We start from the raw sequence: 14,613 nt of genomic DNA on the forward strand, positions 1-14,613 counted from the left end.
CCTGGTGGAACTTAGTAAATTTTACCTATGACCGCAACACAAACACAGCCACAGCCTTTATATTGACGATACACAATGCTTCAGTGCATTCAGTATTCCCCATCATTGCATTAGGGTAGAACCATGATGGAGCTATTCTGTATCCTTTCAAGCATGGGAAACGGGCCTGTCAAATTGGTGAGAAGTGGCAAACTGTTAATTTGGGAACTTGCATTGTCCAGGAACAACAAGGGTTTATCTGTGAAGGTAATGCAATTAGAGCTCAAGATATTTGCTTGGGCACAGAACAGAATGTTTGTAGTTTTGAAATTCATCTAAACAACATTCCTGAAACAGTACTGGTGTATATAGGCAACGGATGTGCATGCTTTAGAACTGTTTGTGATAGTGTTTTCATAGAAAATTTTGTAGTGGACACTAAATATTATTCAAATCTTTGTGTTTGTAACTTTACCAGAATTTCAGGATGTGACTTTTCCTATGTAGCTCCAGTTACTTCTTATCACTTTTTGCAGTCAAATCACACTTTGATCCACCTTCTATTGCTCACTCCCATTGGAATCAACCTCTCTCTGTTGAAGCAACTGTTGCTCCACCAGGATCTAATTGACATTTTGGAGAGGATCAAGAAAAACGGACAAAAAACCTTAATAACCATCCATCACAATGTGGAAGAAATACATCTTTTAGAAAGAGTAAAGAAAGATGCCAAACACAGGTTGTAGGATGCTCTCTTTGGGTGGTCACCTACTGCTACAGGTGTCCAGAACAAATTGTGTCATCCCATCATTGTTCTCTTGATTTTGGTTTTAATTGGTTTTACCAGCAATCCTGTACATCATGAATTGGAGGATGATGAAACGGTTAACACAATTGGCATCTGTAATGGATGTACCCAAATCAGTCACTGTTGACATCCCTAAGGTTACTGACACAAGACGAACTACCCAGGTATTAAAAAATAGGATAAACTGTGGTATTGACTGAAATTGCTCATTTTAAATTGTGTGGTATGGTGTTTTTTCTAGAATTAAAATCACTTTTTTTGTTGTTGTTGTTAAAGATTAAAAATTTACTTTTTATTTTGTTGTGTTTGGTAATCAAAAAATTAAAAATGGTTTATTTCTTTGTAATCCAAATTGAATGTATATTTTAATTAGGAATTGATTATTTGTTTTGTTTTGTTTTATCTCTTTCTCTCCTTTTCCTTTTTCCTTTTCCTTTTCCTTTTCCTTTTCCTTTTCCTTTTCCTTTTCCTTTTCCTTTTCCTTTTCCTTTTCCTTTTCCTTTTCCTTTTTTTCCTTTTCCTTTCCCTTATTTTTTCCTACTTCTCTATTCTGTCTGACTGTCTCTGTTTTCCAGGATATGCTACCAGCTTGGACGAGTCCTGAAGACTTCGCAACAACACTAGAAAGGAGCGCTCTTGACAATGATCGTGAGTCCTGAGGTGGCGTAAGGGTCGGTCTGAAGTTTCCCTCATTTTTGCCTCACGACCGTAGCAAGAAGACTCAAGGACCCCCACCCAGGATGACTCCGGAAAATGGGTTACTGGCCTGACTGAGGTGGATGCTTGCCAAGTGACTGTGTGCACGTGTGTTGTGCTCACTGCACTGTTCTGTCCTGGTACCATCTGAAGCCTGCATGTACTGCACGTAACCACTTGTCACTCAGAGCACCTCACAATGGTCCATAAATCTTCCCACTTCTTGGCCAGAAGCCACTCGCTTTGGAGAAGGACTATAAAAGAGCCATCCTCTGGAGAAGACCCTTGGGATTCCCCCATGGATGAAGACCCATCCATTGGCTGGCCCACGAGGATGTCCATCTCATCTGTTGATAGCTATTTTCCCATTCCCCTCCTTTTCTCTCTCTATTTTTCTCTGTCCTACATCTCTCCCCTCTATAGCAATTAATTAAATATATAGCATTTAATAAAAATGCCTTGCTGTGAATAAAACTGATTTTGTCCCCCACTGTTGCCTCTATGCACCTCTGAGACTGAATGAACCATCACGACCCCCCCTCTGTGTTGGCACATGGTGAGGCATCTGTGCCCCTGCAGCCCATGGATCCAAGGGGGATGCAGAGATCAACCCACAGCCCACGGGTTGGTGCTCACACCAGAGTGGGTGAATGCGTGGAGGAGGCTGTGATCCAGTGGGGGACACAATGAAGAGAGGAGTCCCCTGCTCCCAGGCTGGAGCAGCCAGTGGTTCCAGAGCCTGGAAAGTAGGGACAGTGGGGATGGCTTAAGCAAGGGTGAGGATGAGAGTGGTCTCAAGCCCCATCCAGTCTGCAGAGGTGGCTGAGAAAGTCAGGAACCTCCTGAGGTACAGAACAGGTGTCTACAAGGGAAAAATACATAGTGTCTAATGCTGACAGTTATGTGGGTGTTATGGCATCCTCAGATTGCACTTGGACCCCCAATGTCCTGCAAGGATGCTCTGGGCACTGTGATATCACTGGTGGTTGTAGAAATTTCAGAGAGAAGCAACTTGTGGTTTATATAAGACATGACCGTGCAATCCAGCACTGCAGCAAATTACTTTTATTGGAAGCTCTTGAAACAAAATGATGAGGCATACATTGATCTTTTAAAACCATAAAATACATTTCCACAAATCAATTTCCCATAAAGTTGCAGAAAAGCTTCAGAAGCAGAGCAGAGAATGAAGGTTTGCAAGGAGTACATCCCAGGAATTTATCTTTGGCTGCTCTAAGCTTTCTATGTATCTGATGCCAAAGCCTGCCTGTCTGATACAACAGGTGCAGCTCTCAAGGTGCAGTTTCAAAAGCAAGCAAACAAAGAAACACAGAATCACTGAATTGTTGGGTTTTGGAGGGACTTCTCAAGATCTTCTAGTCCACACTCCAGGCTCAAGCAGGAGGAGCTAGAGCAGGTTGTCCAGAATCCTTGTTGGGGTTTGGGGATCTGCAGACATGGAGATGTGCAGACAAGATGTCTGGGCAGCCTGAGGTGCCCTGGTCCCACAGCCTTGCTAAGGAGGTGAGGGACAAGTCAGCTGCACACTGTCGGGGACAGCTAAGGAGGAGAGGACTCGTCCCTGAGAGCTCTCTCCTGAGATGGGCAGCAAAGCAAAGCAGCTGGAGGCTGTGCCCACGTCTTTGTGCCTTTGGGCAGAGGAGGAGGTGCCCTGAGGGACAGAGCTGGAAACACAGCAGACAAGGAAGCAGCACAGAAGCTGCACAGGACATTTGTCCCCCTCTGCTCTGCTGTGGTGAGAGCCCAGCTGCAGTGCTGCCTCCAGCTGTGGGGCCCACAGCACGAGAAGGATACAAAGCTGCTGGAGTGGAGTCCAGTGCAGGCCATGAAGGTGCTCTGATGGCTGGAGCACGTCTGCTCTGGAGAGAGGGTGAGAGAGCTGGGGATGTTGAGCCTGGAGAAGACTCCAGAGAGTCCAGTACCTCCAGGATGTCTAAGAGGGCTGGAGAGGGTCTTTGGACAAGGGTATGGAGTGACAGGACAAGAGGGAATGGTTTCACACTGATGGAGGGCAGGGATATTCTAAAGAAGGAAATTCCTGGGAGCAGGCTGTGGTACGAGCAAAAGTTACCCAGAGCTGTTTTGACTGCCCCATCCCTGCAAGCGTTTAAGGCCAGGCTGGGGAGGGCTTGGAATATCCTAGGGTAGTGGAAGGTGCCCCTGCCCTTGGCACGCAAGTCAAAATGAGATGATCTTGAAGGCTTTAATGTCCCATCAAAACCAACCCATTCTGTGATTCTGTGACATGTTGGAAAATCTCCTGAGCCTTTTCCATCAAGGATGTGAGACTTATTTCTGGCCACAGGCATTCTTGAACAGATCAACCCCTTTCATGTCATAGAGCTGGGCCAACCTGTTCTCCAGCTCTGCCAGATCAATGATCTTTACCCTGTTCTGGTTTCTCTCGTTCTTCGCAATGGCTCCCCAAGCCTTAATGGGTTTTTTGCCCTTCAGGCAGCAGGCAGCTGACCAGATGTGGCTGGGTACATTAACCCTCTTATTGGAGATGAAGGTGTTCCCAGGCACAGCACCTGTGATGACATAGGTGGTGTCACAGCCCTGGGTTTTTTCGGGCATTGTTACTTCCTCGTAGTCATGCCAGGTACCCTGGTTGAATACCATATCCTGGGGCACTATGTTGGTGAGGGTGAAGGTAGCCCACTTGCTGTGGTTGCCATTTTGGTGGCCACTGGGACACAAGTGACCACGGTCCAGACCCAGGGCATCTCTGTAGTCTTGGTCAATAGCCTGACTCAGGGCAATATCCGGTGGAGTGATGTTGTACTTTTTTACGATGGAAGCCTCTTCATCCATAGACTTGTCGTAAGTTTCATTGATGAGCTTGACAGGGTAAGAAGAGGAAAAGGTGTCAGTACTAAGCAGGCATGGAATGAAACAGATTACCAAGAAACAGACATCTCTGATTGTTAAAAGCCCATTTTCTGTCATCTCAATGCAGAAAAATGGAGGAATCTGAGAGAAATCATAGACATGCCTTTCCTGTGTGAACACAAATATTTAACTAGAATGCAGGTCAGAATGTGACTGCTCTCATTTTGTCTTTTGACCTTTGTGATTCAGTCTGCAGCCTGTGCTGGGAGCATGGATGGATGCATGAAACAAGGAGCATTTCCCCCTCCTAGGACTGAAAGATGACTTTGGTGAGACACCTTCCCTGACAAATCTGCATCTCTTTCCTCCTGTCTCCACAGCCCACATCTGCCCAGGGCTCTCCATGGACACCCTCATACCACTCTGTGATTCTGTGATTCTGTGATTCTGTGATTCTGTGATTTTATATGTGGTTGCTGCAGGTGTACCCCAGTCCTGGAACACCAGAGGTTGCCTCCTCTAACCCCATACCCAGGCAGATGTGACAGGAAATTAGTCCTGGAGCTGAGGATTCCCTGGGAGGGCTGCAGTTTGTTCAAGGATGAACGTATTTTCTCAGTAAGCCAAAAGATCTCCATGTAAATGGAATCCGTTCCAGCAGTGCTAAGAATGTGTCTGAGAGCTGATCTGGGCCAGGGAGCATTTTCTGCAGCATCACTGAAAAGAAGTTACAAATGATCAGCCTCTGAGAGGATCCTGTAATCCCAAAAGACTCCTGGCGAAACTGCTAGTACTCCAAAAAGGCCTCTGGAGAAAGTTAACAAAATCAAAGATTTTCCAGGTACCCTGTGTCTATTGTGTAGGAAGAGAAGACCAGTAATGGGATTGGAGCATTCTGGCCTGGCCAATGCAGGGGGTTTGTATTGAGATGATCTTTAAGGTTCCTACCAATACAAATCACTCTCCGATTCTACAAAATGACAGAAGTTTTTATGCCTCGCTAACTTGGAGGCTGCAGTGGTGCAAGAGGAGAATAATTGCTCATGTTCACGTGAGTAAGAATTGTGAACCATTATTTTTTTCATCACTCCAACAGGTTGCTAGTCATCTGTAGGGAAGCATATTTAGCCTTCTTCTGGAACTGGACATTATGATCTTCCACTTTTCACACAAAATTCTCCCCCTACTCTGCCCATGAAAAGGTCCTGAATTTATTGCCTTTCTATTCTACAATTGGCCTGGACTGTGTTCCTGCAGGTCTGAAGGACATTTGTGAGGGCTCCATAGCTTTTGAGTTTTGTCTGTCTGCTGGATCCTTCTGGATCAAGCCTGAGCCAAAGGTGCTCAGGGGTCACTGCCCATGCATGGAGATCACACCCTTCTGACTGGAGAGACACTGATGCTCCTCACCTTTCACTGCCTGAAACATCACTATAGAAATCTCTCCACAGTTAAGCTGACCCTCTCATCTCCTGTGCCTCTTCCCCCAAAGCTTTGTCCCTGGGCCATCTCACCCCTTCTGAGTTTCTCCTCACTTCTCTCACACCCCTCACCAAGCATGTTTGACTCTTCACTGGGAGCAGATGAGCTCTGTCAGTGGTGCAGAACAACTCAGGGCAAAGTGAGGAGCAGATCCCAACAGGACAGTTGGCCCCTCAAGTTTAGCCTCCCTTGGGTGCCTTTTCCCCATCACTTGGTCCCCCACCACAGCAGGACATAGGGAGGGGAATCATTTGACTTAGTAATGTAATGCAAATTAATCTGATTTGCTGTTGCTGTCAGGTGAAGGCAGAAAACTGGGCAACTCTGGAATATGATTCATCTCATCCTCCTGCTGATGTCTCAGATGCATCAGAGGAACCATGTGGTGCAGGTGTTTGAAGTAAAAGAATTAAATTCCCATGCAGTGTGTAAATTTTCATGTGTGCAGTGGGGTGGTAGGAAGTAGAAGTGGTAATATAAATGCTGCAGCTCATCTCTGAGTGAGTGCAGTGTGATGTGCTGTAAGAGAGACACTCACCTGGGGCTCAACAAACCATGAGTTATATCTGTCTCCAGGTCCACGCTCGTATTTGTAAGCAGAGTACACTGGAATTCTCCTGTTTCTGTCATACAGGGTGGCAAAGCGATATTTGTTTGCATAGACCTGGCAGATCCGGGCTGCGTTCGTTGGACGCAGGACATCATTTGGGGGGGTCTGTGCATAGAAAAACTGAGGACAACGTGTAAAGGACTTCACCACCTCGCTGTGTCCCAGCCAGAGGCAGCTCGCCAACATCTGCAGCAGCAGCAGCCCCAGCATCGTGGGAGGATTTCAGTGAAGGGCTCTTGCTCCCCTGCAAGGCAAATGAAGAGGGACACTCAGCTGGGAGAGAGCTGGGCATGGCCTGGAGGCTTTTTGTGCAGGGGGACAGAACTGGCAGAGGAGGGGATTATGAGAGACCAGGAAAGGAGTAATTTCTGTCCTCCTGGAGATGGAAAAATCATGAGGGCAATAAGAGTGAAATCTAAACCAGGGTTTAGGTGCCCAGAGGAGAAGGCAGCAGTGGGAGAAGTCAGCCTGGGTGAGGAAGGAGACAAATCCTCCACGAGTGTAATCATCTCTCACTGCAAATTATCTTGCAAGTGAGGCACAGCCCTTGGACAAGGTCACCTTTTCCCACCTCCCTCCTGCTCTGAGCACCTCCCCACAGCAGACACCTGCAGCTGGGCATGGACTCTGCTCAGCCCCCTGCAATGCTGAGCTGGGCTTGAATCTCATGGGGCATTGGGCAGGGAAAGAACAGCACTGCTGCACTTCCTACATGTCTCTGGCCCCATCCAGGTTCACACAGACACAGCTCCTCCTGTCACACCCAATCCTGAACCCAAATGATGCACTTGGGGCCCTGCCTCTCAGCTGACATTGGGCAAGGGGTGTCCTGCTGCTCACCCTGCATTTCCACATTATCCAACCCCAGACTCTGAACTTGCAGACACGTGGAGAGAGAAAATGAAGAGGCCAAGCAGATGGTAGCAGCAAGCACGAGGGATAACACCTCTGTCTTATCACACAATGCCTGCTGCAATGCAAGCACTGAAGGGAGGGGGGCAGCTCTTCCTGTGGGTGCTTGGGATTCCTGCTGATGCCCATCTTCAGCTGTGATGATGGATTTTCCTGTACAGTCAAAGGCACCATTGCAGGAATTTCTCACACAGCCAGCTGTCCCATTTTGTCTTTCTCAGTACTGATGTGATTCTCAGCAGTCAGTAAGATCATTCCTTTATGAGAAAACTGCTGAAAATCTCCCTGGGATGCTGGCAACCAAGCAAGGGGCTTTGTGTCCTTTCAGAGGCAGCACAGGTTTGGGATAGCAGGGATGCTTCCATTTGCATGGACAGACACTCAGTGGAGTAATTTCTTATCATCAGGATTTGGAATAAGGCAGGTAGGACAGGCAGGTCAAAGGGTTCCTGGGAGAGAAAGCTGCCACAGCCTCTAAAGCACAAAGCCCACCTTTGGCTGGGAAGGGTCTGAGCTGAAGGCTGCTGAAGGCTTGACAAGTCACCTTGCACATTTGCTCTTTTCTTATTCTTCTCCCTGACCCTCATATCTCCATTTCTATTGCATTCAGGATGTTGAGCTACACACAGACCTACTCTGACCCAAGATATCTTGTCCTATTTCTCTTTTCAACCCCTGCACCAGGAACGTGGTGACCCATGAGCTGGAAACTGAGAACATGACCCACAGGCAGTGACTTCTTACAGTATTCTGCAGATCACGGCCCTATTTGCCCAAATCAAGCTGAGAAGTGACTGAGAAGTCCTTTAGGGTTACCCACACAATGAGATTAAAATTTATCTAACTAACTTCAAATCTAACTTAATATATACATAGATAAAAACTTTCAATGACAAAGAGCAGCTCAGAATTCTGATTGCAGCCCCAAAGTGGTAGAGGATTCTCAAATGCCTCTGCTGCAGTCTCAGATTGGCTGCTTTTATATGATTTCCAAGTAGACAGAGTTGTTGGATTTCCCAAACAGGACCTAGAGTGAATTTTCCAGTACGGTCATCTGTGTTTGTCCAAAGGCCTCATGCAAGGTCATGGGTGGAGTTCTGCTGCTCAATAAACTAACCCTCTTTCTTATTCAACACTTGCATATTCATTTTCAGGTTAGCTGGCTTCAGTTTCTTTCCCAAATCCCTCCTTCTCTCCTTGCCCTCCTGATTGACAGAGAATACTAAAGTGCTGCAACATTCAGTGCATGGATCAGCTCTGATTGGTCCTTGGAGTTCAGCAACTCCAGCCTAGGCCTTTTCTATAGATATTTTTTTTTTTGCAAAGCTCAGGAAAACCTTTGTATATTTTAATGAATGGTGAGGAAGGAGCAGGAGCGTACCTTGAAGCAGAGTCTCAGAACAGGCAGCTGAACCGTTCCTTCAGTCTTCTCCCTGGAGAAAGAACTGTTTGAATCCTCAGGAGTGCCACTGCAATATATACCCACTCATAGATTGGCCCCTTCTTATAAAAAGGAAACTCCACAGAAATGAGAAGTTTTTTTTGGTTTTTTTTAATTTTATTTAGGGGGCTTGGTTAATACCCACCATGAAATAGGTTGACAGTTGCTTGTAATAGTTTCCTCAGAATTTCTCTGAAATTTGCTGACTTGCAGCATGGTATGTCACGATCAGTTAACACGGTCTGGTAACTTCCTTGATCATTTCATCAATGCCACCAGCTGCTGCTGCTGCTGCTGCTGCTCCAGCACCTACATGTGTTTCTGTTCCCAACACTACATCTCTGGTGACATGAGATGGACTGGCCTGTCTCTGAGTACACTCAGATAGTCACAGGCTGCTCTTCTGCAGCCTCACATAACATCATTCCCATGGCCAGGCAACAAATACTCTCTTACCTGATGGCCATGGCTTTGTAACAGCTTCATCCCAGCCGTCTGGGGAGGAGAAGGCTCTGGGGATACCTCAGAGCACCTGCCAGGACTTTAGGAGCCTCCAGGAGAGCTGCAGCGAGACTTTGGACAAGGGTATGGACTTGTTAGATCTGCTGGATTCAGAGTTAATTTTCTTGACACTGGCAGGTGTGAGGCTGTGTTTTGGGAGTTCTGTTATACAGAAAGTTGACAACACAGAGATATTTTTGTTATTGCTGAGCAGAGCTTTCACAGAACCCAGGTCATTTCTGCTTTTTGTACTTCTGCCAGCAGGCTGGGGGTACTTGGGAGGTTGGGAGGAGACACAGTCAGGACAGCTGACCCTAACTGACCAGAGGGATATTCCAGGCCATATGACATCATGCTAAGAATATAAAGTGAGGGGAAGAAGGAAGAAGGAGGGGATATTTGGAGTGGTGAGTTTTGTCTTCCCATGTTATGTGGGATGGGGCCTTGCTCACCTGGAGGTGCTGAGCACGTTTCTGTGCATGGGAAATGGGCAAAGAATTCCTTGAATGTGCTTTGTTTGTGTGCACAGCTTTTGCTTTCCCAGTTAAGCTGTCTTTATCTCCACCCACGAGTGTTCCAGATTTTATCCTTCCAGTTCTCTCCCTGATCCCGGTGTCTGGGGAGTGAAGGAGTGGCTGTGGTAGCGTGGCTGCTGGCTGGGGTTAAACCAGGACATTAAGACAAGGTGAAGCAGCTTGAACTGGACTGAATGTAGGTATAGATTGGATATTAGGAAGGTATTTGGTACAGTGGGAGCGTTGAAGCCACAACACAGGTTGCCCACAGAAGCTGAGACTGCCTCATTCCTGGAAGTGTCCATGGCCCTGCTGGCTGGGGCTTGGAACAATTTGGCATAGTGGAAGGTGTCCCTGTCCATGAGAGGGCATGGAACTAGCTGGTCATTAAGGTCCTTTCCAATCCAAAATCTTCTGTGGTTCAATGATCATTCATTTATTCAAACTAAACTGGACTCATTCCCTTCCATTTCCAAAAGTCCAGGAATAACAGAATGATGAGTTGGTTGTTACAACCAAAACTATCCAGAAAAGTGTGTTAGACTGAAACTTTTCTACAAAAAACTGGTTGAGTCATGTGTTTCCTTTTGTCTCTGTTAACCTGGGACTAATGCTTTAAGCAAAGTCTGGTTTAGCGAGAATGAGGGAGAAGGCCAAGAAGAAGCAGATCTTACAGAGTTGGGGCAAATTTCTCCTTCTGATGAGGCCCTGCTGACATAACAAAGAAGGGCCCATCCCTGGTCTCATCATTAGAAGGGTCCATAAAGCATCAGACACCCTGAGAGTGTCCCCCAATTCCACAGAGCTGCATGACACAGGGTAAACCCCTGCCAGGGGAAAAGTGGGGCAATCTCACTAGAGCCTGGAGACACAGAACCCATTGAACTCTTCATTGCACTGGCCCGCACCCCTTAAGGATCAAGACTGAGGACATAAAAATTTCAGATCTCATTGCTGGAGCCATGGGGATATCTTGTAAGAGCTGTTGGCACCCTGGCCCACTTTGTCCATGCCCATTCACAGGAGAATAACTGGTGTCTGAAGGTGATACTTGTGTGGGTGTTATGGCATCCTCAGATTGCACTTGGACCCCCAATGTCCTGCAAGGATGCTCTGGGCACTGTGACATCACTGGTGGTTGTAGAAATTTCAGTGAGAAGCAACTTGTGGTTTATAGAAGACATGACCCTGCAATCCAGCACTGCAGCAAATTACTTTTAATGTAAGCGCTTGCAAACTAAATGATGTGGCACACATTGATCTTTTACATCCATTCAATATATTTCCCCAAATCAATTTCCCATTAAGTTGCAGAAAAGCTTCAGAAGCAGAGCAGAGAATGAAGGTATCCAAGGAGTACATCCCAGGAATTTAGCTTTGGCTGCTCTAAGCTTTCTATGTATCTGATGCCAAAGCCTGCCTGTCTGATACAACAGGTGCAGCTCTCAAGGTGCAGTTTCAAAAGCAAGCACACAAAAGCATGTCCCAGGATCACAGAATCACTGAATTGTTGGGTTTTGGAGGGACTTCTCAAGATCTTCTAGTCCACACTCCAGGCTCAAGCAGGATGAGCTAGAGCAGGTTGTCCAGAATCCTTGTTGGGGTTTGGGGATCTGCAGACATGGAGATGTGCAGACAAGATGTCTGGGCAGCCTGAGGTGCCCTGGTCCCACAGCCTTGCTAAGGAGGTGAGGGACAAGTCAGCTGCACACTGTCAGGGGACAGCTAAGGAGGACTGGACTCGTCCCTGAGAGCTCTCTCCTGAGATGGGCAGCAAAGCAAAGCAGCTGGAGGCTGTGCCCACGTCTTTGTGCCTTTGGGCAGAGGAGGAGGTGCCCTGAGGGACAGAGCTGGAAACACAGCAGACAAGGAAGCAGCACAGAAGCTGCACAGGACATTTGTCCCCCTCTGCTCTGCTGTGGTGAGAGCCCAGCTGCAGTGCTGCCTCCAGCTGTGGGGCCCACAGCACGAGAAGGATACAAAGCTGCTGGAGTGGAGTCCAGTGCAGGCCATGAAGGTGCTCTGATGGCTGGAGCACGTCTGCTCTGGAGAGAGGGTGAGAGAGCTGGGGATGTTGAGCCTGGAGAAGACTCCAGAGAGTCCAGTACCTCCAGGATGTCTAAGAGGGCTGGAGAGGGTCTTTGGACAAGGGTATGGAGTGACAGGACAAGAGGGAATGGCTTCACACTGATGGAGGGTAGGGATATTCTAAAGAAGGAAATTCCTGGGATCAGGCTGTGGTACGAGCAAAAGTTACCCAGAACTGTTTTGACTGCCCCATCCCTGCAAGCGTTTAAGGCCAGGCTGGGGAGGACTTGGAACAACCTGGAGTAGTGGAAGGTGTCTCTGCCCCTGGCATGCAAGTCAAAATGAGATGATCTTGAAGGCTTTAATATCCCATCAAAACCAACCCATTCGGTGATTGAGTGACATGTGGGGAAATCTCCTGAGCCTTTTCCATTCAAGGATGTGAGGCTTATTTCTGGGTACAGGCATTCTTCAACACAGTAATCGTTTATACCCAAAGAGGTCAGTCAGCCTATCCTTCAGCTGCCCCTGCTTGATTTTCTCCATCTTGTTCTTGTCATTCTCAACAGTGGCACCCCAAGCCCTTGTGGGATTTGCACCCACCAGGCAGCAGGCAGCTGACCAGATGTGGCTGGGTACATTAATCCTCCCATTGGTGACCTTGGTGTTCCCAGGCACAGCACCCATGATGACACAGGTTTTCTACAGCCCTTTGTCCTTACAGGCATTGTTCTAGACTCAGAGGTGCTCCACTGGCCAGTGTTGAGTGTGCTGTCCCGGGGCACTATGTTGGTGAGGGTGAAGGTTGCTGTCTTGATCTCTCTACTATTCAGATGGCCATTGGGGCACAAATGGCCAGCGTCCAAATCACTCATTTGGTCGTAGTCATCAAGCATAGACTGGCTCTCTTTGATTTGCTCTAAGATGAATTGGTGTTGATTTATGAGGATCGAATCTTTTTCCATCTCTCTAAGTTTATTGTCACTTATCCGCTGGACAGGGAAAGAGAAAGAGATGTTAGAATGGAGAATGGGATTAATGCACAAAATTTCCCTGGAACAGAGGTCTCAGATTGTCAAAATCCCATTTATGTCATCACAATGTGGGAAAATGGAAGAATCTCGGAGAAATCATAGACATGCCTCCCTGCATCAACACAAATATTTAACAAGAATGCAGCTCAGAATGCGAGTGCTCTCATTTTGTCTTATGACCTTTGTGACCCAGCCTGCAGCCTGTGCTGGGAGCATGGATGGATGCATGAGACAAGGAGCATTTCCCTCTTCTAGGATTGAAAAGTGACTTTTGTGAGACACCTTCCCTGACAAATCTGCTTCTCTTTCCTCCTGTCTCCAAAGCCCAAATCTGCCCAACGGGTGTCCCTGGATACCCTCACACCACACTGAGATTCTGTGATTCTGTGATTTTATGTGTGGTTGCTGCAGGTGTACCCCATTCCTGGAACTCTGGAACACCAGAGGTTGCCTCCTCTAACCCCATACTCAGGGAGATGTGATAGGAAATCAGTCCTGGAGTTGAGGTTGCCCTGGGAGGGCGGCAGGTTTGTTCAAGGATGAACATATTTTTTCAGTAAGCCAAAAGATCTTAATATAAATGGAATCTGTTCCAGCAGTGCTAAGAATGTGTCTGAGAGCATTTTCTGCACCAGGGAGCATTTTCTGCAGCATCACTCAAAAGTAGTTACAAATGATCAACCTCTGAAAGGGCTCTGTAAGCTCAATAGAGTCCTGGGGAAGTTAACAAAATCAAAGATATTTTTGGTGGCCTCAGTCGAAGATCCAGGAGGAAAATGCCAAGTTGAATAGGACTTGGAGCATGATAGTCTAGTGGCAAGTGGCCTGGCCCATGCAGGGTGTTGCACTGAGATGATCTTTAATGTTCCTTCCAGCACAAACCATTCTATGATTCTTCAAATAACGAGACAGTAGAGGCTGCAGTGGTGCAAGACCAGAATTGTTGCTCAAGTTCCTATGGGTCATAAGATGAAAAGATTATTTTTTCATAATTTTAACAGTTTTTTGTTTGTCGTTAGGGAAGCATATTTAGCCTTCTTCTGCAGTAGGGCACGTGGGTTCCTTCTCTGGCTCAGCTACCCCCAAAAGCCATTCTGCCACTCTGTCCTTTGCAATGACAGGAATTGCCTCTTTTTCTCTTCAGCAATGTGCCTGGCCTTTTCGACTGAAGTTTGTCTGAAAGACATTTGTGAGGACTCTACAGCATTGGAGTTCTGTCTGTCTGCTGGATCCTTCTGGACCAAGCCTGAGCCAAAGGCGCTCAGGGGCCTCTGCCCATGCATGGAGATCACACCCTTCTGACTGGGGTGATGCTGATGCTCCTCACTTTTCACTGCCTGAAACATCACGCCAGAAATACTTCCACAGTTAAGCTGACCCTATCATCTCCTGTGCCTCTTCCCCCAAGGCTTTGTCCCTGGGCCATCTCATCCCCTTCTGAGTTTCTCCTCACTTCTCTCACACCCCTCACCAAACCTGTTTGACTCTTCACTGGGAGCAGTTCAGCTTTGTCAAGGGTGCAGAACAGCGCAGGGCAATGTGGGGATCAGATCCCAGCAGGACAGTTGGTCCCTGAAGTTTGGCCTCCCTTGGGTGCCTTTTCCCATCACTTGATTCCCCACCACAGCTGGACACAGTGAAGGGAATCATTTCACTTTGTCATGTAACACAAAGTAATCTGATGCTCTCATCCCATCAGGGGCTGTGTCAGTATCTGATGCCAGGAGCAAAAATGCATCCAAGCTGAGGCCCAG

At 47.3% G+C, this 14,613-nt stretch overlaps 1 protein-coding gene and 1 pseudogene across 1 annotated transcript; both read right to left on the reverse strand.

Annotated features, from left to right (window-relative positions):
- Nucleotides 1-2,616: 2,616 nt before the first annotated feature.
- Nucleotides 2,617-8,827, reverse strand: LOC148223777 (endonuclease domain-containing 1 protein-like). Its single transcript, XM_088165975.1, has 3 exons — nt 8,722-8,827; nt 6,357-6,672; nt 2,617-4,345 (listed from the first exon to the last, which is right to left on the reverse strand). Exons 2-3 carry the CDS (start codon nt 6,636-6,638, stop codon nt 3,794-3,796), a joined length of 834 nt encoding a protein of 277 aa, XP_088022101.1. The 5' UTR covers nt 6,639-6,672; nt 8,722-8,827; the 3' UTR covers nt 2,617-3,793.
- A 3,431-nt stretch (nt 8,828-12,258) lies between these two features.
- On the reverse strand, nt 12,259-14,205 carry LOC148223778 (uncharacterized; annotated as a pseudogene).
- Nucleotides 14,206-14,613: the final 408 nt, after the last annotated feature.

The sequence above is a fragment of the Sturnus vulgaris genome, chromosome 5 (assembly GCF_052056855.1).
Source record: "Sturnus vulgaris isolate bStuVul1 chromosome 5, bStuVul1.hap1, whole genome shotgun sequence".
Taxonomy (NCBI): Eukaryota; Metazoa; Chordata; class Aves; order Passeriformes; family Sturnidae; genus Sturnus; species Sturnus vulgaris.

Excerpts from the sequence above, each read along its gene's own strand:
- LOC148223777 (XM_088165975.1), bottom strand. The coding sequence starts at position 6,638 with ATGCTGGGGCTGCTGCTGCTGCAGATGTTGGCGAGCTGCCTCTGGCTG. Across the intron at positions 4,346-6,356 it reads CATGGTTTGTTGAGCCCCAG|CTCATCAATGAAACTTACGA; the intron begins GTGAGTGTCTCT and ends TACCCTGTCAAG.